This window comes from Hibiscus syriacus, unplaced genomic scaffold, assembly GCF_006381635.1.
Source record: "Hibiscus syriacus cultivar Baekdansim isolate YM2019G1 unplaced genomic scaffold, ASM638163v2 tig00110044_pilon, whole genome shotgun sequence".
NCBI classification, from domain to species: Eukaryota; Viridiplantae; Streptophyta; class Magnoliopsida; order Malvales; family Malvaceae; genus Hibiscus; species Hibiscus syriacus.
Genome location: NW_024062574.1, coordinates 1566162 through 1593100, shown reverse-complemented (window position 1 = coordinate 1593100; position 26939 = coordinate 1566162). Strand labels below are relative to the sequence as shown.

Sequence of the window (26939 nt, the reverse complement as noted above, 5' to 3'; positions counted from 1 at the left end):
GATTTAATTGTAAGTTGTATGGTAATTCATATGTGAAGAGGGTTTTGTTTGATAATCGTGCTTTGATTATGAATGTTCTCCGCTTCGATCACATAGCTACAACGCATAAGTTAAAATCCCAAACAAAAACTGATGATAATCAGCCATGGAAAAATAGCTCATGGCTCGAAATTCATGCTCTGTGCTTCGTTCTTACTGATTCAAACAGCACTGATGACAAATACCTTTCCACAATGCCTGGAAGTATCGCCTGCATAGATTTTATAGAACAAATCAGTGCAATTTTACATAACAGTTGTTTTTTTTATGGTGTAGGATTGATTATAGCATGATCTTAGATGCAGAGAAAAAGGGTCTTATTACCTCTGAAAGGTTAGTAGCTTCTTTTGTGAACTACTAGTAAATTTCAATTTGGTTTCTCGGATACGGTATATTGAGTGTCGAATTCGAGTATGCTTAATTTTTTAAGTTTGTCCTTAGATTAGGAGAATTATACCCAATAATCATGTCTGAATGTGTATCTGATCAGATACTTTTAAGAGAAATAAAGAGTCTGAGTGATTAGCTTATAGGAACAGTGTTTTAGTAAATTGTATTTGGCCTTAGTTGGTGTGGGATGGTTGATTATTATTTGAATAGAACAAAAATCATTCAAGTTTGGTTCTGAAGGCCAAATTCATTCAAGTACAACGACGCTTGATTTTGTGTTTTAACTTCTTTTTCCGAAACGGTTGTTTGAAGAGTGACCTCATTGAACCTACTAGCATTTATGGCTGCTGCGAAGCAATACAGGCTTATCATCAAAATGCCTGCTTCGACGAGTCTCGAAAGAAGGATTATTCTTTGCACATTTGGGGCCGAACTGGTTCTCACTGATCCTGCCAAGGGCATGAAAGGGGATGCACGGAAAGCAAAGGAGATATAATGGCTAAGACACCTAATGCATATATATTCCAGCAGTTTGAAAACCCTGCCAACCCAAAGGTGTTTTCGAAATCATATTTTAATGGATCCAAATCCATTTGTTTGGTTGAATAAGCCTATTGACATATACTGTTGTTGATATAGATACACTGCGAGACTACCGGACCTGAGTTATGGGAAGTTTCGAGAGGTAAAATCGATGCACTTGTTTCAGGCATACGTACTGGTGGCACCAAAACAGGTGTAGGCAAATATCTGAAGGAGCAGAATCCCAGCATAAAGGTAAGATTGCATATTTTACTCGTACTATCAGTTCACTGTCGAATTGGTTAATTAGTGTGTATTTATGTATGTATGTATGTATGTCTCTGTATGTGTGTATCTGGTTATCCATACAATCAAGTTTCTTATTACTTTGTTTTACATGGTAGCTTTATGAGGTTGAACCAGTTGAAATTCCTGCTCTCTCAGGAGGAAAGCCTGGTAAGTGTCAAAGTATCCATCCCTGCATATAATTTACTTGCACTCGGCATTTTTCTGCAAAATCAAATGGAAGACTGAAAGGGTGTAGTTGTATCTATTGAAAATGGATGTTCATGCATGTCGTTGAACAATTTGATTCGTTTATCTCTTGAGCACATTGGCCTTCGACAACGTGGTTTGTCTATTGATCATGTGCTGCGGGTTTTGATCCGTGCATCATGAGTCCACTTTCATTTAACCTGTAGTTTTGGCCTTCTCTGAATCCCTGGTATATTACTACAAGAAAACTCAAGTTCATTGTTTTTATAAAAGATAAAATTATAAAGTTAAAAGCTAATATAAAGATAAAATTATATTTTGATTTTATAAATGATAATTTTTTTTATTTTGAAAAAAACTAATATCCGAATAATTATAAGAGAAAATAACTAATACAATATACATTCAAATATGATCAATATATAGTGAAGTTTAAATTTTAAATACATGATAAAATCTTAAATTTCAAAACAAAATTTCTAATGTTTGATATACAACATCATTGGTAGGTTGTAATCTTACATTGGGCAAAGACGTTATGGACATAGTGTAATACAAGGTGTATATTAATAAGATACGAAATAATTAAAATTTATATTGTATAATATAATTATGTATTTTTTTTATTTTTTATACAAAAAAAAAAAGTTTAGGTCAAGGGTGGCCTCCACAAGGCATACCTAAGATCCAATTAAGATTTATATTGGAATTTATAGATTGCCCACCAAAAGTGACAATGGTAGGATTTGATCTTGACCTTATAAGTTAAAATTTATGAATCCCAACCACTTAAACAGATCCTCGTAGACAAAATTCTTGTATTTTTTATAAATGAACCAAACATTATCGTAATTTATTCTGTAATCTTGATTTTTATAAGGATATTTAAATAGGGTAAATTAAGCATTTGTATTTGAATTATCAATTTTTATCTGTTTTAGTACTTAAACTTTTAAAAAAATCAAAATCATATTTAACATTTAGTTTTTGTTTTATTTTAGTATCTCACTGTTAGGGGTGGCAACGGGGCGGTGACCGTTTTACATTTACTCATTCCGTTCCCAACACTTGCAGGTACGATTTTGGGGAATCCCATTATATGTTTTGGGGATTTTTTTGTCCTCGTACTCATCCCTTACGGATCGATGCGGATTTCGGTTAATTCCCATCCCAAAAAAATAAACAAACATTTTTGAAATTAATGCAACACCTAAAACTTGTAAGATATATCAGATTGTCTCAAATTGATTTGTATCTATAATATAAAAGTTTCAAATTTAATACTCATTTAACACCCGATGTATATATACAATCTTAACCATTTTCAATTTTGTTTTTTGTTATTTTCTCGGCTGTTTATTTTCATGTTCAATCTGCGGTTTGTAAAACCATTTCAATGATTTTAGATTTTCTATGAACTTAATCATGTTTTGTTGAAGCTCAATAGTTCCTCATTTCCACCAACGGTACTCTGACTTGGGTCGATTTGATCTCCTCCTCTCTTTGCCGATCGGTCCTTTCGACCTCCCTGTGTTAAAGGTATTACATTTCCTTCATTTGTACTCTCTTTAAGTTACAGTGTTTTCTTTCAGGAGTTCAATTTGTACTCATCTCCTCGCCGTTTAGTGCTTCTGTCACCTCCGGAGACTCCTCCCTCTAATTGTAGTTCTGTACGTACAATTTTACACCTTTCCTCCCTAGTTTTACTATTTAGTTCCGACCTTAGCATTTTATTAATCTCAATTGAATGAATTACTCTTTAATGATTTTATTTATTTATTAATCTTGCGATGTTGTAATTTTTATTAGGTTTTGGGTAGTTAGTTCAATTTGCAGTTTTAAAGGTTGTCTATTTAATTGAACTAATTTGTTATTTAAGTATATACATTTAAAATTTGTCTTAAAATACTATTAACCAACTAGGCTTCTTAGTACCCCTCAAGTCTCTAGCGTTTTATTGGTGCATCTTCTGTTTTCTTTGGATTCCTTTTCATAGTTCCTCATAGCTTCGGTTATAGATGATTACTTGAGGTATTGTCCTTCTTTTAGATCCCATAGGGCGTATAAGGGGAGGGCTCGACAGAGTGGTGTCAAGGAGACTAGACTTAGAGTTTGTTCGTTGAATGTAGGCACATTAAATGCTAGGCTACTGGAGCTGACCGACATACTTAATAATAGGAAAATAGATTTTGCATGTATTCAGGAGACCAAGTGAAAAGGGGCTCACGCCAGAGAGTGTAATAGGTTCAAGTTGTGGTATTCAGGCGTAGATAACGCTAGAAATGGGGTGGATATCTTGGTATCCTCTAGGCTCAAGGAAAATGTAGTTGAAGTTTATAGATACCGGGATAGGATCAAGATGATTAAGGTTATTATAGAAGCGGAAGTGGTGAATGTCCTTTCAGTGTACGCCCCACACGTTGGCCTAGGGGAGGGGGAGAAACGTTGCTTCTAGGATCATTTAGATGATGTACTTAGGAGCATTCCGGAGGACCAAAAGTTTTCATAGGGGGAGACTTCAATGGCCATATAGGTAGTGCAACTGACGGGTATGACGGTGTTCATGGGGGTTTCGATTTTGGTAATAGGAACGAGGAGGGGCGTACGTTGCTTGAATTTGCTACTGCACACGATATGGTGGTCACTAACTCCTTCTTTAACAAGAGAGATGTGAACTTGATTACGTTCCATAGCGGGGGACATTGTACCCAAATCGACTACATCTTGGTTCGAAATCGGGATCGATGGGCTTGCATTGACTGTAAGGTGTTCCCTGAAGAGACATGTGCATCACAACACAGATTGTTGGTTTTGGTGTTCCGAGTACGCCATGGGCGGAGCACTCATAGGAATGCTAAACTTGGTAAACCTAGGATCCTTTGGAAGAACTTACATGGAGCGACAGCTGATGACTTTAGAAGTAAAGTTTTATCTAATACAGGTTTTGGAACTACAAACTCAAATAATGCAGATATGTTATGGAAAAATATGGCAAATTCCATCAGAGAGGTGGGCAAAAACACCCTTGGGTTGTCGACAGGGAAGGTCAAGGAACATAAAGAATCATGGTGGTGGAACGACGAAGTCCAAACTAAGGTGAAGACAAAGCAAACTTGCTTCAAGGAGTTTCTACAATGCAATGACAACGAAGAAAGATCGATAGCTAAACAAAGATACAAGGAGACAAAGCGGGAAGCCAAGAAAACAGTGGCTAAAGCAAAGGATAAAGCATACGAGGAAATGTACAAGAGATTAGACACCAAGGAAGGACAAAACAACATCTTCAGGCTTGCAAAATCCAGGGAAAATAGGAAAAATGATATAGGTAGCATTAGGTTTATTAAGGACAATAATGGTGTTCTCTTAGTGAAAGATCATGATATTAAGAGGGTTTGGGGTAGTTATTTCTTTGGCTTATTTAATGACGGTGTCTCTCCCTGTAGAGATAGTACCGTTGATGGGTCAGCCGACTATCATACTACGACCAATGATTGCCCTACAAGTAGAATTGGGTTTGAGGAAGTCAAAATAACTCTTAGAAATATGGGGAGGGACAAAGTTGTCGGTCCAGATCAAATTCCTATCACTGTGTGGTTGGCCTTAGGAGAAGAGGGAGTTAAGTGGTTGACCAACATCTTTAATATTATTTTAGAGACTGCCAAGATGCTAGAGGAGTGGAGAGAGTCTACGGTGATACCAATCTATAAATAAAGGAGACCCCCAACGTTGTGGCAACTACAGAGGTATTAAACTACTCAGTCATACCATGAAGCTATGGGAAAAGATGATACAGGCTAGGTTGAGACAGGTTACTAGGGTTTCGAAAAACCAATTTGGATTTATGCCAGGCAGGTCTACTACAGAGGCGATTCATCTACTTCGACGGCTTATGGAGAAATATAGGGAAAAAATAGAGATCTTCACATGGTGTTCATTGATCTTGAGAAGGCGTATGATAGTGTTCCCCGCAATACGATCTGGAAGACCTTGGAAACGAGACGGATCCCAACTGCTTATAACCGGGCAATTCGTGATATGTACTGTAGATCTACTACATACGTCAGAACTACAATTGGCGACACGAGGCATTCCCGGTGGAAATCGGACTCCACCAAGGATCGACTCTCAGCCCTTACATCTTCGCCTTGATTATGGACGACATCTATTGTGCGACACCAGACGGTGTTCCATGGTGTATGCTTTTCGCTGACGACATTGTCCTAGTTGCTGAAATAAAAACAGAGCTTAATAGTATACTGGCTACCTGGAAGACTGCTTTGGAAGAAAAGGTCTAAGGATCAATATTGAAAAGACAGAGTATTTATGTTCAAACTTCAGTGGGAACCAAAACTATGAAGATGTAGAAGTATGCATAGAAGGATATGTCTTCCCCTCAAAGGATTGTTTCAAGTACCTAGGGTCTATGATACATAAAGATGGGGGTATAAATGATGACGTTACACACCATATAAAGGCGAGATGGCTAAAGTGGAGGGCTGCTACTGGAGTTTTGTGTGACAAGAGGGTGCCTCTAAAACTTAAGGGAAAATTTTATAGAATGGCAATAAGACCAACGCTGATGTATGGTTCAGAATGTTGGGAAATCAAGAAGGATCACGTAAGGAGGATGGAGGCCGCAGAAATGAGAATGCTTTGATGGGCATGTGTGGGACTCTGTGGGACATGACATCAAACTCTGCTATTAGGATGTCCTTGGGGGTGGTATTTGTATCCGAAAAATTGAGGGAGGGAAGACTACGATGGTTTGAGCATGTCCTTAGGTGACAACCGTCGGATGCGGTCAGGAGGGTAGAGTCGATCACAGTCGACGGTGCCAGAAGACGAGGACGACCAAGGCGGAAGTGGGAAGACTGCTTGAGATCTGATTTGAAGGATTTAACCCTTACCGAGGATATGACCTCCGATAGGAAAGTATGGAGACTTAAGACCATAGTAGACGAGTAGTGCATGTCACAACCATAGGTGTAACATCTTTATATTCTTTTTACTGCCTTTGTAGTAATTTCCATGACTTCTACTTTTATACGTTTCTGTCATTGGAATTTAAGAAGGCTTAGAACTAGGGTAGCTCAGTAGTGTAGGCTTAGTTTAGGTTTTAACCCATTTGACTTTATTTCCTTATAGTAGCTTGCTATCGTTGACTTCTGTGTATCATTTCTCTTCAGGTTTACTCTTTTTAAATTTAGCCGGGTCTTACGTTTCTATCTATATGCAGAGATTTTTACGCAGGGATTTATTTGCATAGATTGCTTCCCATTACAGAATCGCATATGAAGACTGCATATGAAGACTGTTTAACTATGTATTTATTTATTTATTTATTTATACATGTATTACATTTTATCTTTACTTTTAATTTTCTGACTACCGGAGGTCTTCCACGGAAGCTGCTCTCAACCTGGCGTTGGGAGCAGCTTACTACACTACCTCCCCCTTACCTCATTGCATATGTGAATAAGATTTTGTTGTTGTAACCATTTCAATCTAAACAAATCAATGTATATTAAATGAGAAAAAAATCTAAATTTCAATTTTAGATGTAACCAGTGGCATCAAGTAATCTCACAAATAATTTTCAAGGATCCCACAGTTATTTTTGTAAAATATCGGGAATCTTTACGATTATTTTTGGGGGTTCCCCACAGTTATTTAAATTGGTACGATTTAGTTATCCTCACGGTTCAGATATAGCAATCCTCGTCCTTATCCCCATTTGAGTTTCGGGGATAAAACTTCCCCCGTCCTCATCCCCGTGGGTGAAGATTTCAATTATTCTGCATCCCCGTCAGTTTGGACCCCCACAGTTTTCGATTTCCCCCCACTCAATTGCCACCCCTACTCATTGTTAACAACTTAACAAACGAGCTCGTTGACCGTCATGTCTATAATTATCAGCCATCATACCTATCAGTAAATGAAGTCTAAATTTTTCAACTAACACCTTTTCAACCTACTGAATGCGATTTTGACTTTCATTTCAATCTCTCCAAGTCAACAAAACTCTTGGATTTATTCATCCTCCGATCTTGTCGTCAATTGTTCGATGGACATAAAACTGGATTATATTGGTTGACTCGTCATTCTTTGATAGTCCATTATTTGGATTGGTCGTTGTCCATCGAAATCATGCGCCACCAACACATCCATTGAATTTTTAATGACGGAATATTAAAATAAAATAAAATAAATGTTAGATATAATTTTAAAAATTAAAAGTTTAGGTACTAAATGAATCAAAATTGATCATTTAAGTATTAAATACAAAATTTACCCAACGCGAAAACAAGCTTTTCATTCTCTTTTGCCAGCAACCCCAAAAAATCCAACAATGGCAACCCTTCATTTCACACAATCTCCCTTAATTCTCAGCAAACCAAACACCCCACCACGACGATCCCAACCCCCAAATCTCAGCCGAACCCCAAAATCCACCACCGCGGGCCGTCACCCAGACGATTCTCGGCACTAATAGCAAGAAGTTCTTACAAAGTGGTATTGGGGCACGAAGGCAAGTCCACGGTGCTAGAGGTCGAAGACGACGAGACCATTCTATCGAAGGCGCTGGAGGAGGGACTGGCCGTGCCCTACGACTGTAAGCTCGGGGTTTGCATGACTTGTCCGGCGACGCTGGTGAGCGGCAGCGTCGATCAGAGCGAAGGTATGCTTAGTGATGATGTTGTGGAGAGTGGGTTCGCTTTGCTTTGTGTTTCTTATCCCACATCGGATTGCCATATCAAGACTATTCCGGAGGAAGAGTTGCTCGCTTTGCAATTGAAAACGGCCAATGATTGATTTTATTTTGCCTAGTTTTAGTGTTTTTGTTCTTCAATGATATCGGAGGTCCTTGAGAAGACGATGACAATATTATCCCATCTCTTTACTCGTAATTTCATGATATTCATCCCTTTAATACAATAACTTACTAAATACATTTTGGATTATATCTAAACTATCAGTTTAATTCATCAGTATTTAAGCTTTTAATTTTTTTTTAAAATTATATATAATGTTTAATTTTTATTTCATTTTAATACTCCTTAAAACTTAAGGTTAAATTTTAAAAAATTAAAAATTTAAATACTAAAAAGAACCAAAATTGATAATTTAAGTATTAAACGCGATAAAAACATTAGAGTATTAAAATGAATCAAAAACTAAAAGTTAAGTATAATTTAAAAAAAATAAAAGTTTAAGTATTAAAATGACCAAAACTGATAATTGAAATATAAAACGTGATAAAAGAATTATAGTAGTATATGAAACAAATACTAAAGGTTGCATATGATTTTAAAAAAAAATCAAAATTTAAGTATTAAAACGAACTAAAATTGATCATTTAAGAATGAGCTGAGGATCTTTCCTATGCCTTGAGGCTTTACTTTGCTTGAGAGTCACCTAAATGATGGGGTCCTTTCAAAGTCCCCCACAACAGTCCCCATCTTCCATAAATACTCGGTTCGGAAACAAGCATAAAGGATGTAAAAAGGTTCATCAGATCAGATAAACAGTAGGGACATTTTTCTACAAACTAATCCTACATGGTAGTCTTGAGTTTAGACATTGTTATGCTTAACCACAATCATCTAGTACTAGAGTTTTTTCGATCAACATTAGAAATACAGCTTCTCGTTTTTGGCAAAAAGCGAGGAAGCACAGCAGTTATAATAAAACACACAGACATCGCTACCATTAAAACGGTTAGTGATATTACAAGCAAACCATTTTAGAAATATAAACTTTAGATTTGGTTGGCTAGTAGTCAGGGTATCAGTGGGTTACCATCTCCAGAGTCGTCGTTTCCATTGTCTATCGGTAGTAAGCCTGCTGATATGCGGGTGCCAAACCATTACCGTAGCCCACATATGCGGGATAGTTCATGGGAGCTCCTGGGGATGAACCAGGAAGGGGAGGAGGGGCTGCTTCTGGTGAGTAAGCATAGGGGTTGGTGGGTGGGCTCCTGCTTCCGTACATGGCTGGTGGGGGTGGGGATGGGTATCCCGGGACTGCAGCGGGGTACTGGGTGTGTGAGGGAGACCTTACAAAAGGAGGAGGTGCAAGGAATGACGAGACATATGCATTCGCCAAACGCCCAGCTTTAGCTGGAGGCATTGGACCGCCATTATTTGCACGTGTTCGCTTGTTAGCAGGGACTATAATTGTCTTTCTCTTCTCTGTCTTGGTCTTCTCTAGCAGCTCAAGTCGTTTCTTGAGGTTTTCAGGTGGGAACTCAGCCTCGAGTTTGTAATCCTCGATGCACTTGATGACAGCACGAAGTGCTGATTGCTCTTTGCGTGCAGCAAGTTGCTGCAAAAATCATGAACAAAGATCCCCATCAGAAAGATATATGAAATGACAATACCATTAACCATATGAGGCATGCTTTATCATATAAAAAAATCATATTTTAATTTATTTCAGTTAGCAGGCAAATATATGAGTGAAATAAATCAGCTTATAGCTTACAGCAAACCTCAGGAGGAACCCCTTGCATCTAACATTCAATTAAGTAAAAAAATGGATAATCCAATCATAAAGGTAAAGAGTAAAGAGATCATCAGAATGAGAAAAACTATCAGTAGAGTAAATATGGGTATACCGAAGCCCGGCCAGTATTATTGGGATCATCTAAGATAGAAGATGCAGCTTTCTTCGCATCCCTCAAATAAGCTTTCAGCAGAGGTACAGGGGGGAACTTGTCCACAAGGCCAACTTCATAAGTAAAATGAACGGCATCAAGCTGTTGTCCCTTGCTGATCAACTCTTCAATCATGTCTACTACATAATTGAAGGCATTATAAAAACTCAACCTAATAATAGTAACTTAATGCTACGAATCACTGCAAATTCATACAATAGAAATCCATAGAGAGAGAATCAGCAGAAACACAACAGTAAACTAAAAATTTCCAAATGTTTGAGTTATGCAGAATACATCCAACACTGTTGAATTCACATTTTCTCTCTAACAAACTATAACAACTGTTGACTTCAAAACAGAACTCGATACATATTCAATCCTATGAGCATCTTGCCTCACCCATCTTAAAATAAAGGTAAATTCTTAATCCATTTGAACAACAAGTCAGTACACTTTTCACAGCATGCAGCACAAAGTTTCCAAATGCTAAATTGCAGCAGGATATTTGTTACCCTAATCGGTCACCTGATTAGGACCATATATCATCTGAACGACAAAAATAATATATAACTATTGGCAACACTCCACTCAATCAAATAACAATGAGAAAATTACACAAGCTAAAGCCATATTGAAAGCATGTAAGCTAGCAAAAGAAAAGGCAGATGCTTTAGCTACATGCTAAAACAATAACCGAAAGCTAATTCCCGTCCTATACAATAATTCTTCGTACCGACACAACTATAGACCCCTGATTCAAACCATCCAAATACAAGGATAAACATTCTACCAATGCAAACATACCACGGTCTAGCTTACGAAACAGGAATCTGAGACTCACTCTATATGCAACATAAGCTCATGAATTGTTCTAAAAATCTTATCTTCAACAACTATGTTAATTCAGAAAGTTCTGCCGACAAGGGTTCAAATATATCAGACAATATAATCACTATCATGTCACCATCACAGTTAAACTTAAACATCAGAAAGGAAAATAATACCAGGCATCTGGTCGCCGAGGCCGAGAGAAACGGCGAGTTTGGGCATTTGTTTTCTCCAAGCAGAAGCAACAACAAGCTTCCTATAAAACTCCAGATCTTCTTTCTTAACAATCCCGAAAGTAACCAAATGTTGCAAAAAGGTATGAACATCAGGAGTCTTCACATTTTCAATTCCTCCTCTCTCTTCAAGGCTCATTTTCCACGTCTCCGCGATTTCTTTCGCCTGCTCTTTCATACTTGGCGTTACCAGCATCCTTGATTTTCCAATTACCGGATCAACCACCACCGGAATTAAGCTTTCGAGGATCAAAACACAAGCCCAGGCTAAATCACTTCCTCCATCATTGTCTCTTTTATCCACAGGAAATACCTCCGATATGGCCTCCATAACGAACCTCGCCGGATCGATGCATTCAGACAAAGCTGCAGGGACTTTCTCTCTCAACAAATCAATTTCCTTCTTTTTGCCGGTCACGAAGTTCCAGAACTCTTTAGCTTCCATTTTCAAGCACGATGATTTCAGGTGCTGCAAAAGTCCGTCTCCGTTGTCGACCTCGCCGTCTGGATTCTCTTCGACGTCGTCGGTGAGTGTTCTCATGGCGTCTTTGGCGCAGAACTCGACTTTTCTGAGCGCGATCTTGACGCTGTCCTCGATGCTGAGCTCGCGCTTCTTGAGTGAGTCGAGTGAGGCCTTGGTCTCCGAGTCAAGCGTCTCGATCTTGCGTTTCAAGGTCTCCGACTGCTTCATAAGGTTCTGCTCGAGTGAGTTTATGTGATCGGAGAGTTCTTTCCAGAGGAGAGTGCAGCTCGTCATCAGAGACGTCTGACGCTGGAACTCATCGAAACTCGGCTGTGATAACTCGGTCAACTCGCCAGGATCGGTGATCGACCCCATGGTCGTCGGTGAAACTCGTTCTCTTTCCTTAACTCGTTCGGTGACTCAGTAATCGAAAACCGAAAAAGAAAAACGAAAGGAAGAAAACCTAGCGATGGAGGAAAACAGGAAGTAAAAAAGGCTTAAGATACGATGACGTGGATGATTGAAAGGAAGACACGTATAATGGCGACTGAGGAGCAAAATGATGGCGAGCAGTGAGTATTTCTAGCTTACACTTTGGTGCGTAGGATAAGAGGAACAGACGAAGATGCATGGAGGAGAGAGAGGCGGTAGGATAAGGGACAATCAGTGATAAAAAAAGCCTGAGAGAGTGGGAAAAAGTAAAGAAACAAACAAACAGGGAAGGAGGAAAAAAGCTGGGAAAAGTAAAAGGCGGGACAAGTGGTCCACTGGGCAGTCCCCGTACCCACATGGGCGGCGTCAGATTTTTTTTCTTTCAAAATACATAACTTTTTTTAATTAATCACTTAAATTTGATCTCTTGATCGACTAATTGAGATCGAACATTACAGATGCGAGGGAGACGATTAACCAACCCAAATTGCTTCATTTATAAATGTCAGAATTTGAATCCTTGACTTTGTTCAAGGGACTTAGTATCTCATCCTACTAGATCAATTGTTGGTCATAATCTTTTATTTAAATTAATGTAATTATAAAATAATATATATTTTAATTACTCTTAATAAAATACTAGAAACATAGGGTTAAGAAGAGTCTTGGCCATGTCAATTATTTTTTAAAATATTAATTAATATTTAAACCATATATATATATATATATATATATATATTTAAAAATAAAAAATTATCAAGTCGTCATCGATTAAAAAATTGTATTTATGAAAAACAAAAAATACTTTAACCCTTTTATAATAAATTCTTAATTTAATCTTTACTCTCAACCATTTCACAATAAATGTTAAATCACACTTGTAATTATTGATGCTCGAATATGTAACGTCTAACAACGATTATAATTTTATTAATTATTAAAGTAATTTAATTCGTACCAGAAGTACATAATTAAATTTGAATAGAAAAGAAATTACAAAAATAAGTCATAAACGTAAAAATTTATAAATTGATTTTTAAACAACAATATTTTGATATATATTTTAAATGTGTATTTATATAAGAATGAATAGATTATTGTAACCCCTCAAACCGATACGGATAACACGATCCGATCTGGAGTATCACATTAGGGCCACTGGAGCGACCCACTATAAAAATGGCGGAAAATTTAAATTTTTTATTAAAACATGTAACTTATAAAATCATTTATCAGTTTGTAGAAAATAAAACAGATTTTCATACTCGTATATAAATAAAAATACAATTACATGCCCCCTAATTACATGTACCATATTCTGCAAGAAACGCGTAAGAACTCCCATACTGATGACGATAGTTGAACTGGTACAATTATTTTAACCTGCAATGTTGAGTAATAGAATGAGCTTCGGAAAACTCAGAAATACAGAACTACCAGATGATGTTGAAGAACGTATAGATACAGATAAACATATATTTTTCTTATCGGTTCAAACATCTACAAATCTTTATGTTGAGCAGAAATCCTACCGGTATTTCAGATGGTAACAGACAATAAGCTTTCAGTTTAGAGAAATATTTCGGATGACTGAGTTCAGGAGATCATAATAGGTTATCTCGTGTGTTCCCAAAAACCATGTAACTTTTCATACCTTTTTAAAACACATATATATATACCACCATCCCAACACAACATAATGTGTAGGTTCCCCATACCCATACACCCAACTCACACAACTTGTAAAGCCCTGAGCACAAAGTCGAGGAATCTGCAGAAATACTTCATTCTACAATACCCCCAATTAAAACATTTTTTTCATCATTAAACGAATATATCATAAATCAAAACAGATATCATAACAGAATCCAGATCAGAAATCAGAACAGAATTCAAGTCATGTATCAGAACATAATTCAAGTCGAAAATCAGATAAAATATTTATATGATTAGGGAACACACCAGAGTTTACATATATTATTCAGAGATACTGGATAAACTTATCGGGTAGAGAGACACGAATCTTCAGTTTACCAATAGAATGTCGGAAGTTAGAATAACTATTTGAAAAGTTCATTAACTGACAGAATCATCAGTTATTTAGGATATGATTTATCGGGTTCATCTTATTCGGACACTTTTCTGAAGCTTTACGGAATCTGAAGGTATTCATAATCTTTACAATTTATGACGATTAATCCGATTATCGAATAACTCCAGATGAATAGCTCCCAGAACCAATACTTATCAACTTGTCAATTCATTAACCTTCCAGGGTATTTACTATTTAATACCAAATATTCTTATCCACGTATCATTTTCTGAGTCATCATTGAATATATCTTAAGTAGACAAACAAATATTATAATGGTCTTTATTTCATTTCCATGTTTCAACTATACTAGGAAATGCCGACGTACTTGATTTATGGTTTATAATCCATAGGAATGATACATCACGTAATTTCATCCGAGTTTTCAGGCTTATTCCAATCTCTTACTTAATCCTCAGTCCTTGAGGTTACCTAGTTCATTTAGCAGTTAAGTGTAGTCCAGTTACTTCGGAATTTTCCAGAGTAATTCCGGATATTTCTGAATTTCGGATACATATTGTACTTCCGTTCAGTTCAGTTTAGTCTTCGTGGTTGATTTGTTGAACAAATATACAATTCTTAGTACCGAATACTTCCAAAATTATCATTGAGCTAAACTTGAGTAGACGAACACGCATTCAAGTAATATCTATGCCATTCAGGTACTGACATATCATTAAGGTTGATCGGCTCACTTAAGTTGTGTTCCATAACTTTTAAAGGTAGTCCAATACCTATGCTTATTTGGATTCCTTAATTAATCCAAGGCATTTACTTAGTATAGGTCATAAGGGTATTTCGGTAATTTTGGTGTTCATTTTTATTCCATTCATTTCAGAGCTCGAAGATATCCAATCATTCCTGAGCTTGGTGGTATTCTTGGGTCATTTCCATTATAGGGGTATTTTGCTCATTTTACAGATTCAGTGTATTTCAATCATTTCCTTCCATCCTGTCTTATTATTTAATTCTAATTTATTATCTATTTCAATCCCTTCGAACCATTCTGATAAAAGAGCACCCCGATAAATTATTTTTCAGGTATTTACTCGCAACTCAGATATTTTCGGGTCAAACGCCTTCTCAGATTTTTACCAACGGAATATCAAGAATTTTCTACACTAAGTCAGGATCTTAACAATCAAATTCGTACTTAATCGAATTAAGTACAAATCCTCAAAGTACTTTCTCATTCAAGGTCAACTCAGACTATTTTACCTCTCAGGGGCATTTTCATAACTTCTTAACCAGATAATTTCGATATTAGCTCTTAACGAAAATAATTATAATTTAAAGATCATATGGTCAATTGCTTTCCGAACATTCTCTAATCTTGAAATTATTCCTTATCAAACTTCTAGCATCTTGCGCAAATACTTTTTGGCGTTAAAAACCAGTTATCCAAATTTTCTAAAAAAACTATCATTTCTTATGCACATCTGTAATTATACCGGATCAATATGTATTTTCAGAGTTATTAACCAACTTCCAGAGACAATTCTTGCCATCCTACAACATAAGGGTATTTTCATAATTTTACCTAATCGAAATATTCTCATAATTTATCCTTCAAGTATCTTTAATGAGATAAATTATAATCCACATATCCATAGTTGATTTCTTTATCACTTAATTCCAGAACTTGAAATTTAATTCCAGCTGTCCTCCAATTCTTATAATAGTCATCTGAGCCATATTCAAATACTGAGTTTTTACTATATTCGAATCAAGTGTAGAACTTCATTAATTTACACATATTATACCAAACATTTCCATTCATACATTTACCAATATTCACATGTTCCATAAAGCATAAAGAGATAGTAAAGTATTACCTCAATTTCCGTGCAATACTGATCAACCATTAAATTCCATTTGAACGCCCTCGATCTTGAAATCATCTTCCAATATTTCCTCGGTTCCATATCAACAGAAATTAAAAAAAAACGGAGCTTAATTCTGAAAAACGGATCGAATCGGATGATAAATCAATCAAAAATAGCTTATCGGGTTTGAATTTGGCGAAACGGACTTCGGATTCAGGACGTCGAAAATATAAAATATGACTTTTCGAAAATTTTGAATTTTCAATCAAAGTCAACGGGTTTGACTGGTAATTTCAAGGCCTTCGGGTCCCAATTTCGAAAAACGGACTGTGAAATAGGATTTGGAACGTCGAAAAATGTTAGGATAGGTATACTCGGTCAAAGTCAATGGTCGTTTATTGCCTAGTCAACGCCAGTCAAAGTTTTGGTCAACTGTGGTCAACGGTCAACAGTCGACCATTTTACACAAATATCACCCTAACAGAAATTAATTACAAAACTAGCCACATTCTGTAAATATTTACTAAACTAACACCCAAATTTTACACAAATAACACCCCAAACAGAATTTAATTATAAAATTAACACCCAAACGATGCCCACGCTCGGGGGGTGGCGTGTGCGGCGTGTGAAAAGTGATACGGTGTCAAAAAATTCCTGAAAAAATTCCTAAAAATTATTTTAAGGCATTTTGAGACACTTACCAAGCTCAGTTCAAAATTTTGAACTGCGGAGAGCTCGATTCCGAAACGTTGAAAACTTTGACTTTCTCACTCCTCCACGCGCCGGTGACGACGGAGAAACGGAGGACACCGGTGGATGCGAAACGACACAAGGAACACGATGGTGCGGGAGGTCTATAAAACGGATGGCCGGATCGTCGTGAATCGAAGAAAAATCAATGAAAATCTAGTTAAAACCGACAATACTTCCGACTGAAGTTAACAACGAACGACGACGATTCACGACGAAAGGTTTGAGGGGTTTTGTTCCTCGGTCGACAATGAACACGATGGTGGTTTCAGTTAGGGATGAACATTTAAACCCGACCCGATCGGGTCGGATTTTTCTAAAAAAAATAAATTCGGGTTCGGGTCGGGTCGGGTTTTTTTTTTATGTTTTGTTCGGGTCGGGTTCGGGTTTAGGGTGGAAAAAAATCCGACTCGACCCGAAAAAAATATATAATTTTACCCTATATATTTAGGGATAATTACAATAATACCCCTATATACATAATTTTTTCAATTAAGTTATTATTTTTATTGAATAAAAATATTTTTTTATTTCGGGTCGGGTTTCTATGTCATATATTCGGGTCGGGTCGGGTGAAACCTTGTTTTGGTCGGGTCGGGTCTCAGGTGGAGGCTCTCTTGTTCTCGGGTCGGGTCGGGTGGACCAAAAAGCTGACCCAACCCGACCCATGCCCATCCCTAGTTTCGATTAGTCGATCAGAGGTCGGATGACGGGTAGATCGGAGTTGATAGGAAGGTTGAGGGGAAGGGAAAAATGATGAAAACCATCTGCAGAAACATACGGGGAGAAGATGTTACAATTCTCTCTAAAAGAAAAATGAGCAAACCATAGGTTTAGTCACTGAATTTATTTTACTTTGTAAAATGGTCTGCCAACTTTGAAATTTTTTAATTTAATCCTCAATTTTCCTCCCAAAATACCAATTAAATCCACCACTTTATAATTCTTAAAATTTAATCCCTAAATTGGGGTGTTACAATTATAGTATAACGACGATATATATATATATATATATATGTATATAAAATAATCATTACTCATTCAAAAGAGTGTACGTTTATAAATTTATATTTAAATATTTATAAAAAAATATATTTTAATAATATGAAAATTGATAATCTCATAGTAAAAATTTGTCAATTTTGAGTGATTAAAGACAATTTTTAAATTTTATTAAATTTATATTAGTATGACTATTAGAAATTGTTATTTTATTTTAAAATATTAAAAGACATAAAATTTATAGTGAAGAGGTATATTTACAGAATTTTAAACTAAAAAATATATTATCAATAAAAATAAACAAATATTTTTAAAATGTTAAAAATCTTAGTCGATCAATTATCTTTGATTATTAATTAATATATAAATATAAAGTTTAAAAATATTATTAAAATTAAGACAGTTAATAGTAAAATATTGGGTATATTACGAGTTTAGTACTTAAATTATTAGTTTTGGTCTTCTTTAGTATTTAAATTGTTAATTTTTTAAAATCATACCTAAAGTTTAGTTTTTATTTCATTTTAATACTTTGTCGTAAAAAAATTTAGTTTTTGTTTTATTTTAGTATCTTGTTCAAAATTTAACGTTTAAGTTTTGAAAAAAAATTGAAAGTACTAAAATAGACAAAAAATAATATTTAAGTACTAAACGGGTTAAGTTTTTAACAAATTGGAACTAAATTGAAATAAAGTCTAAATGAAAGTTTAAGTATTAAAATTAATAGTTTATGTATTAAATACGTAATTTATACTAAAATATTTTTAATAACTTGTAATTTTAACTCCGTCCCATAAACGGACGATAAATAGAGAACGGTTTATTGCGGAGTTTTTGATTGGTAAATGAAATAGGGCCATTACTGGAGTGTGGGACCTAGGGCTGTAAAAATAGGTAATCGGTCAGGTTTTAGTCGGATCTTGGCAGGTCGGGTAAAATCGGATACAGGTCAATTTAGGTTGATTTGCACCAGATCCAGATCGGGTTCAGGTCAGGTCAAATCAGTTCGGGTTATTTTCAGGTTGATTTGACACCAGATCCAGATCGGGTTCAGGTCGGGTCATTTTCAGTTCGGATCGATTTCAGTTCAGGTCAAAACAATTCAGGTCCTAAGCAGATAAATACCAGGTTAATTCAGGTTCGGGTTGACTTCAGTCGGATCTCGTTCAGATCGGGTCACATCATTGACAGATAAAATTCAGGTCGGATGTTTATCGAATACGGATTGAGTTCAGGTCGGGTCATTTTTATTTTTTGGATTAATTAATTTTTCATCTTTCGTGATTGTTGAATTGGAAGTTGTAATTGTATTTGATTTCGAGTAAAATAAGAGAAAAATAAATAATCATGGATCAATTTTGTAAAAAAAATAAAATTAATGACAAAATTGAAGAAATGTAAAATTACAAATAAAATCTTAAAATATAAATTAAACAACACACATAGGTAAGGGACTAAATCGAAATAAATTTAAAATGTAAATGGACTATCACTAATGCATATATATTTGTAATAAAAGAGTTGACTTGCATTGGGCCTATCTAAATTAATGTTAATGGACTAGCACTATAGCATATGGACTTTTTTTGGGTTTTATTATTACTTATTCATAATAACAAAATAAATGGACTATTAATGTAAATTAACCTAACATGCAACTGAAATATTAATTATGCAAATGAAATTAATATGACATGTACTACTATTTATGAACAATATAATATGCAATGTGACATACTAATTATTTAACACATAATTAATCATGTTTTATATAATTTACATTTAAATAGTTTTATTAATTTTATTAAATAATTTTATATAATATGTATGTATAAACCATGTATAGTATATATAAACTATATAAAATAAACTACTTATATAGTTTATAGAAATACTATGCATAAACTATATAAAGTAATAAAATATATAGTTTATAGAAACCCTAAATCCTAAATCATAAACCCTAATTCTAAACTTTAAACCATAAACACTAAACCATAAACCCTAATTTAAATGGACTAACACTAATGCATATATATTTGTAATAAAAGAGTGGGCTTATGTATTGGTCTTTGTAAACTAATGTATTGCCAAAATTATTTATATTAATAATGCAAAACGTTAATATATATTACATAATAAATAATTTCATTATTAATATTATTTTGTCTTTATATAAATTAAACTATATAATTTATATAAATTAAACTATATTAATTTTCCTTTACATTATTAATCATGTTTTATCTAATTTACTTTTAAATAATTTTTTAAATTTATTAAATAATTTTATATAATATGTCTATTTATTAATTTAATTATCAAAATAAATATTTTATTATAACATTTAAAAAGTAATCATATTAATTTTTTAATTATATCATAAACTAAAAAACTCATAATTTTATTAAAATCTTATAATTTCATCCATGGTAATATATAAGTCAGGTAAATATTAGATAAGGTCATTAACAAATTGGATCATTTACAGGTCAGGTTAAAAACAGGTCAGGTTGAAAACATGTCAAGTTAAAAATAAGTCAGGTTGAAAACATGTCAGGTTGAAAACAGGTCGGGTAATACCAGTTATTTACCAGGTCAATCTCGGGTTCGGGTTCATATCAGTCGGATGCAGTTCGGGTTCGGGTATCATATTTTCGGTTCAATTCGGGTTCAGGTCGTTCTCAGGTCGAATGCAGGTCAAGTTCGGATCCACAATTTCCAGGTCCAACTCGGGTTCAAGTCAACATCAGTTCCGACTCGAGTCGATTTCGGATCGCCACAGCACAGGTCAAAAATAATTTTGACTCGGATCGGTTTCAGTCAGTTTTACAGGTCGGGTCAGCTTTTTACAGGCCTAATGGGACCCATTGAATTTGAAGGGTGCAAGGTTCGGGCACGTGTGGATGAGAGTTGCCATAATGATGTTTTCCATTGGGTGGAAATTTAAATATGGGCCACTAAATTAAGGTTAAAATAGATTGATTATTTAAAATATATTTTTCAAAATTAATATATCAAGTAATGACTGATATTAAAATATTTTTATAGAGAGTTATTTTGTTGAGTACCTAAACTATTAAAAGTTACAAAACGGCCACCCCACTATTCATTAGGCTCTAAACTCATCATTTTTCATTAAAATCTTGATGGTAGTATGAGTTGTACGTTAACCTGCTGATTGAGATATGATAAAATATGATATTATAATCTCAAATGACTATCATATCTTAGTCAACATGTTAACATTCAGTTTAGACGTTCGTTAATTTTTTAATGAAAAATAACGAGTTTAAAACATAAAAAATAATTGAGGGATTATTTTATAATTTTTTAATAGTTAAAAGACCCAACGAAACAACTTATTATAATCGATGAATCATTTTATGATTTTTTATATTCAATAGACTTAATAAAACAGTATATTATGATTATTAGTATACTTTACCCTGATTATAATTAATATAATCGTACAACTCCAACAAAAATACATCATTACAATATACACAAACAGAGCACTAACATTGTATCAAAAATCAATCCAATGTATAAGTGTATAATACAAATGTGTTATAAATGGTTAGATTTATCTTGTGACATGCGACAATGACAATCAAAGATGATAACATGATATGATATGACATAACATGACATGATATGGATGGTCCATAAATTTCTTAATTTAAAGTTTTATTCTACTATTTTATCTTGTCATATGAAATAAGTTTTTAGGATTAATAGGTTTGGGAAAGCAAATCTCAATGGTGGGTTTCGCTTCGGTTCTTTTTACTGGCCCTTCCTCTTAACTAAATGAGTGTCATCATCAATGGATGTATTATGAAAATGGGTAAATTTTATGTTTAATATCTAAACTATCAACTTTAATTCATTTTAATACCCGTTGTTAATAAAATACTGGACTGTTACAACTTAGCATTTTTTTATGGGTATATTACATTATTCGTCTCTCAACTATCTTTTCATTCTTATTTTGGTCATTAAAAATTTAATTATTTAATTTTTAAATTACTCTTAATTTAATCTCTAACTTTCAAATTTACTTTTTTTTATTTTAATTATATATTAACAAAATAATAAAAAAATATCACCTCACAAAATATTATTAATAAAATAAATTAGAATAGTTAAAACATGAGCAATTTGAATATTGAGTACTTAAATTGAAAATTTGTTAACTTTAGTGACCAAAATAGGAGTGAAAAGATAATTAAGGAATGAATGATATAATTTACCCATAAAAAGCCATGTGCAAAGGTTTGGTAAAAATTTTAACGATAGATACTAAAATGAAATAAAAACTAAACATTAGTTGTGATTTTAAAAAAATTGAAAATTTAGGTACTAAATTCGTAATTTACCCTAAGAAAATCAATAAAAAAAAGGGTGAAACATGCATCAAGTGACATAAACGGTGCGTTTGATTCACGGAATGTAAGATTACCAGTGGGAATAAAAGATTACCAGAGAATCGGATTACTGGGAATGTTGTATTTTGTGTTTAGTTGGTTTAGCAGGAATGTAAGATTACCGTGTTTAGTTAAAGGAATAAAAGATTATTGGAATATATATTTGACCAAATTGTCCTTATTATATATTTGTATAATATTACAAATTGTAAAATATTTATATATTTTCTTTAAAAAATTAAATTCATAATATTTATATATATTTTTTTTAAAATTAAAAATATAAAAAATGTTTAATGAAAGGGTAAAAATTTTTTTAACCCCTGAACTTCATATAAAATTTTAATTATAGATTTTTTTTTGTAAATATAAAATAATTTAAGGATAATTTTATAATTTAACATTCGTAGAATTTTTATTATTCAATTATAGAAGAATGATAATTTTGAAAAAAAATAAAAATTTAAGGGCATTTTAGTCTAAAACGCCGGTAATATTACAATACCTAAGGAAAGAGAGGTAATGACATTCCCAGTAATATACCCAAAAAATCTATTATTGGTAATAAAACATTACCGGGAATGAGATTTCCGGCCAACCAAACATGGGACATTCCTTGAACCAAACACCCCCAAAAGTACTGATAATAGAATTCAATTTTCAACCCCAAAAATTCATTTCAGATTAAATCTCCATAGCAACAGGTAAAGTCAGTCCAGAATATAAACTTCAAATGGATACTCAGTAAAGAAGAAAATGAGCTCAGCACTAAATGAAGTTCAATGGCAAACAACAGAAATGGTGAGGTAAATAAGGGGTTGGTCTCATGCCTATGGGATCTCACTTCTTCTTGGCAGCATCTCCGGCCTTGGTCTGCAATGTGGGCGATATCGCAATTAACCGACGATATAAATTTCAGAAAAAGAATAGTCGAAAATGTAGCATCCCGATTTACCTTCTTTACACCTCTGACCTTCTTGGCCCTGTTTTTCCTTTCCTTCATCTGCTTTCTAGACTTCTCAACCTTGGTATCGAGTCCGTTCTGTCATCATCAGCAGACAAGAGCTTCAGTATCGATGTGCAAAGCGTGTATGTGCATATTAGCTCACGCACTCATTCCATTACAAGTGCAAGACTTGTAAAACTCGATGGAAGCTATTGTTTTCATTACTCGTGTTACCCCTCGAAAGCACGAGATATTCTCGTCTGACGCCACGAACAAAGAGTTAAAGATGCATTTGATGCAGGAGACACAACTTGTTCTAATGACCTCTGTAAAACTTATTTTCTACATTATGAACTCAAACCAAAAGTAAAGTTATCAACTTCATAGGATAATAGCAAAGAGCATAGGTAATGCCATCTATGGTGACTTCTTGGCGATAAACTGAATTAATCTAAAGTTAGAATCAGCAAAGATTTTGAAGCTTCTCATTTGACATTTAACTTACATTTCTTTTATATGCAAAATATGGATTCCTCGCTTATAAATTACACTATATTCAATCCGAACGAACGAACAAGACTTACTGAAGCAGTTCTTGAGATCCTACTACTGGGAATCTAAACCAAAGTTGCCAAATGCTAAAAGTTACAAAAATGAATGCAGCATTCACATGTAATATATATAATTTGATCTCTTGAAGCCCTAAACCATAATTGGCGAGGTGAAACAACACCAAGTGATTCTTCAACTAGACAAATCAAATTCAACAGTAAACATAAAGAAACTTCAGGTGAATATCAAATTGACCATCAATCTGAATGCTTAAACCGAAATATGAACATCGAAAATCGCAGTTTTTTACCCTGATCAAGCGGTACTTAGGCTCGTACTTCTTGGCATTCTCAACTGAGTCATAAATAAGCCCAAAACCAGTTGATTTCCCTCCTCCAAAGTGAGTACGGAACTTGAATACAAAAATGGAATTCGGGTCTTTTACTTCGTACATCCTGGACAATTTCTCCTTCAACTCAGCCTACATTCGAGTTCATTACTGAAACGAGTTAATATGTACACAATCACATTGAGAACCTTAAACAAAAACAACTAACCCACTAAAATTACCTTTGAAACGTTTGGTCTCCCAGGATGGAGAACATCGATGATCTGTACCAAAATCACAGAAAAGTTAAAGATGGCAACTTTCAAAGTTTTCAACAAAAACCCAAATTGTCAAATCTCCTACTTTTCAAGTTCTTCATACACTTTCTCAGTAGACAAACAGTACAAAACAACCTAAGGGGAAAAAAACAAATGAGAACTAAAACTTCAAAATAACCCACGAATTGTTTCCTTGAGAGGAGCCTGTTGGTCATAAACTTCCTAGTTCTTATGGTAACAGCCTTGTCGGCCATTATTCTGAATGTACAAAAGGAAAACAAAGCAATGCATAAGCATACGTATTATATATGAATATAAGGGCTGACTAAAGAGGAGAGAAAGCAAAGGGCTTACTTTAGTTAGGGTTTTTTTAAGAAGCTGCTTCGTTTTAAGGGCGGTGGTGGGTACAGGTGGTTTTAGGGCAAGGCGCCGGCGCTGAAGCTGAAATATAGGAGAATGTAGAAGTAGGCGTTTCGGTAGATAACTATAAATATTTGAGGTAGTGTTTGGTTGATAGCATAAATATACGTTTGGTTCACGGAATGTAAGATTATCAGCGGGAATAAGATTATCGGAATGTAAAATTAACTAATACATTACTGAGAATGTTGTATTGTTGTATTTGGTTCGTTTAGCAGAAATGTAAGATTACATGATAAAAGATAGTGTTATTATCTTTTGAGGTTTCGAGTTCAAAGATTTATATTTACAAGGTGTGTGCACTCATTTGACTATTAAAATTTTGGATATATATTATCTTGTAATCGTCTTGTATTAATAAAAAATGATAAAGTACAAAAATGGTCCCTCGACTATAGTTATAACCAACTCTAAATGGCCATTTCTCTCCATTTTCTCACTTTGCTTCTCTCTTTTAGAGAGAGAAGCTCTCCCTTCTCTCTAGGATTCCCTCACCAGTGGGAATCAGTCCACCGGTCGGTCGTCGATCGCCGACACCGACAGTCACTATCGTTCACCGTTCATAGTGGCCGAAATTTACACAATAGATTGAATCGAAGCCTGAATTCCCTAAACCCGAATCTAACCTTCTTTTATCCTATAAACCTCCCAATCGGCCTAGATCTGAGATTTTACCTTCGGTAAAATGGCTTTTCCGATGACGTTTGGGCTTCGACGAAGATAATATCTCCTCCTATTCTCTTTTTCCTTTATGTTTTTCTTTCATTGCTTTGATTGTTGTATTGGTTTTTGCTCTGTTTCTCGCCGTCTCTCTTCTGTCTCCTTTGCAAGTTCGATGAATAGCCCTTTATAGGCCTCGAGATGCGCCTTTTGGACCAGTTGCAATGATGAAACCCGATGAGTAACCGGAGCTACGGTGGTAACTCACTCTAGGGTATATGAGGTGTGCAGTCCTCCTTTATCTTCTGGAGTCTTCTGTTGAGACGGTGGTGGCATGGCAGCAGCTGGTTGGACCATCTGGAGGTTGCGACCGAAATAGCTTTAGGGTGGTATATAATGATACCCTAGGGTTTTTGTTGGATCAATCTGGGCCATTGGATCTCTCCAGATCCAACAGTTGAGATCTGCGGCGGCTGGAGAAAATGATGAAACCCTAGCTACTGGTTCTGGGCCTTCTGGATCATCAGTTGGGCTTCCGGGTTTGGGCTTGGATCTGCTGTTTGTTGGGCCTCCGTGATTGAATTGTAAATGGTTCCGATTTATTGTATTTTTTTGTAATATTATTATTTAATAATGATAATAATAGTAGTAGTAATAATAATAATAATAAATAAGTAAGCTCAGACGAAATGACTGTTGACGAATCGTTCAATGTCGCACCAAAATATTTTATAATCCCCTTTCTAAAGGGATAGATTATTCTTAATAGAATCCGTAAATCCATTTAGTTAACAAAGAATTATCTAGTCTGATACAGATAAGTTATATTATCGGAAACTAGAATGCTAGCTCATGATATATGAGCTTGTGCTTTTTAGCATTGTTTGCAGCCATTTAGTGCATTTCTATTTAATTTTAGTAATTTTCTACTTGCTTCTATTCATGTTATGTTCACTAATATCCTGTCGTATACCTAAAATTATCATATTTGAGAATGTATACATTTTTTTCTTGGTCAAAAATCATGATTTTTATTATCATAATCTTAAAGCCATTGTCAAAGCATAACGTCCATTTTGAACCCCTAACTATTCAAAGTTACAAAAATAGTCATTTGACTATAGGAGATTGTTCTGTTGAGTCACTCGACTATTCATATGTTTCAAACTAATCTTTTTTCTGTTAAAAATTTGACGGCAATGTGAGTTGATCATTAATCTGTTGACTGTTATATAATAAAATCTGACCTAAGAATCTCAAACAACTAGCATATCTCAATTATAACGAAAAATGACGAGTTTGAAACATATGAATAGTTGAATGACCATTTTGTAATAATTAAAGACTCATCAAAGTAGCACCAAACTATAGAGATTTCTCATAAGTTTAAAATTAAAATTTCTATGATGAATAGAATTTCGATCATTTTGACAAAAAAACCAAATCGAACATTTTAATGCAATAATCCATTGAGAAAAAAAATAATATTTTTTATCAAGTTAAGGTGATTACAAAGTAGTATTTATTCTAAATACATTCAACCATTTAACAATGGACATTTAATCACCTTGTTACGGTCATTGATGCTCGAACA

At 34.5% G+C, this 26939-nt stretch overlaps 2 protein-coding genes and 2 pseudogenes across 3 annotated transcripts; 2 read left to right on the top strand and 2 right to left on the bottom strand.

The window, feature by feature from the left end:
- Positions 1-2: 2 nt before the first annotated feature.
- LOC120213829 lies at positions 3-2643 on the top strand (annotated as a pseudogene).
- A 5152-nt stretch (positions 2644-7795) lies between these two features.
- On the top strand, positions 7796-8321 carry LOC120213830 (annotated as a pseudogene).
- Positions 8322-8983: 662 nt separating this feature from the next.
- LOC120213826 (FRIGIDA-like protein 4a) lies at positions 8984-12111 on the bottom strand. Of its 2 annotated transcripts, none has more exons than XM_039211885.1 (3): positions 11110-12111; positions 10046-10239; positions 8984-9771 (listed from the first exon to the last, which is right to left on the bottom strand). In XM_039211885.1, exons 1-3 carry the CDS (start codon positions 12002-12004, stop codon positions 9274-9276), a joined length of 1587 nt encoding a protein of 528 aa, XP_039067816.1. In that variant the 5' UTR covers positions 12005-12111; the 3' UTR covers positions 8984-9273. The 2 variants fall into 2 exon arrangements, with proteins under 2 accessions (XP_039067816.1, XP_039067817.1); XM_039211886.1 differs by having other exon boundaries at positions 10064-10239.
- A 10777-nt stretch (positions 12112-22888) lies between these two features.
- Positions 22889-24721, bottom strand: LOC120213831 (40S ribosomal protein S24-1). The gene is made up of 6 exons (XM_039211888.1): positions 24620-24721; positions 24448-24523; positions 24230-24271; positions 23970-24140; positions 23117-23203; positions 22889-23034 (listed from the first exon to the last, which is right to left on the bottom strand). Exons 2-6 carry the CDS (start codon positions 24517-24519, stop codon positions 23002-23004), a joined length of 405 nt encoding a protein of 134 aa, XP_039067819.1. The 5' UTR covers positions 24520-24523; positions 24620-24721; the 3' UTR covers positions 22889-23001.
- Between the last annotated feature and the right edge of the window lie 2218 nt (positions 24722-26939).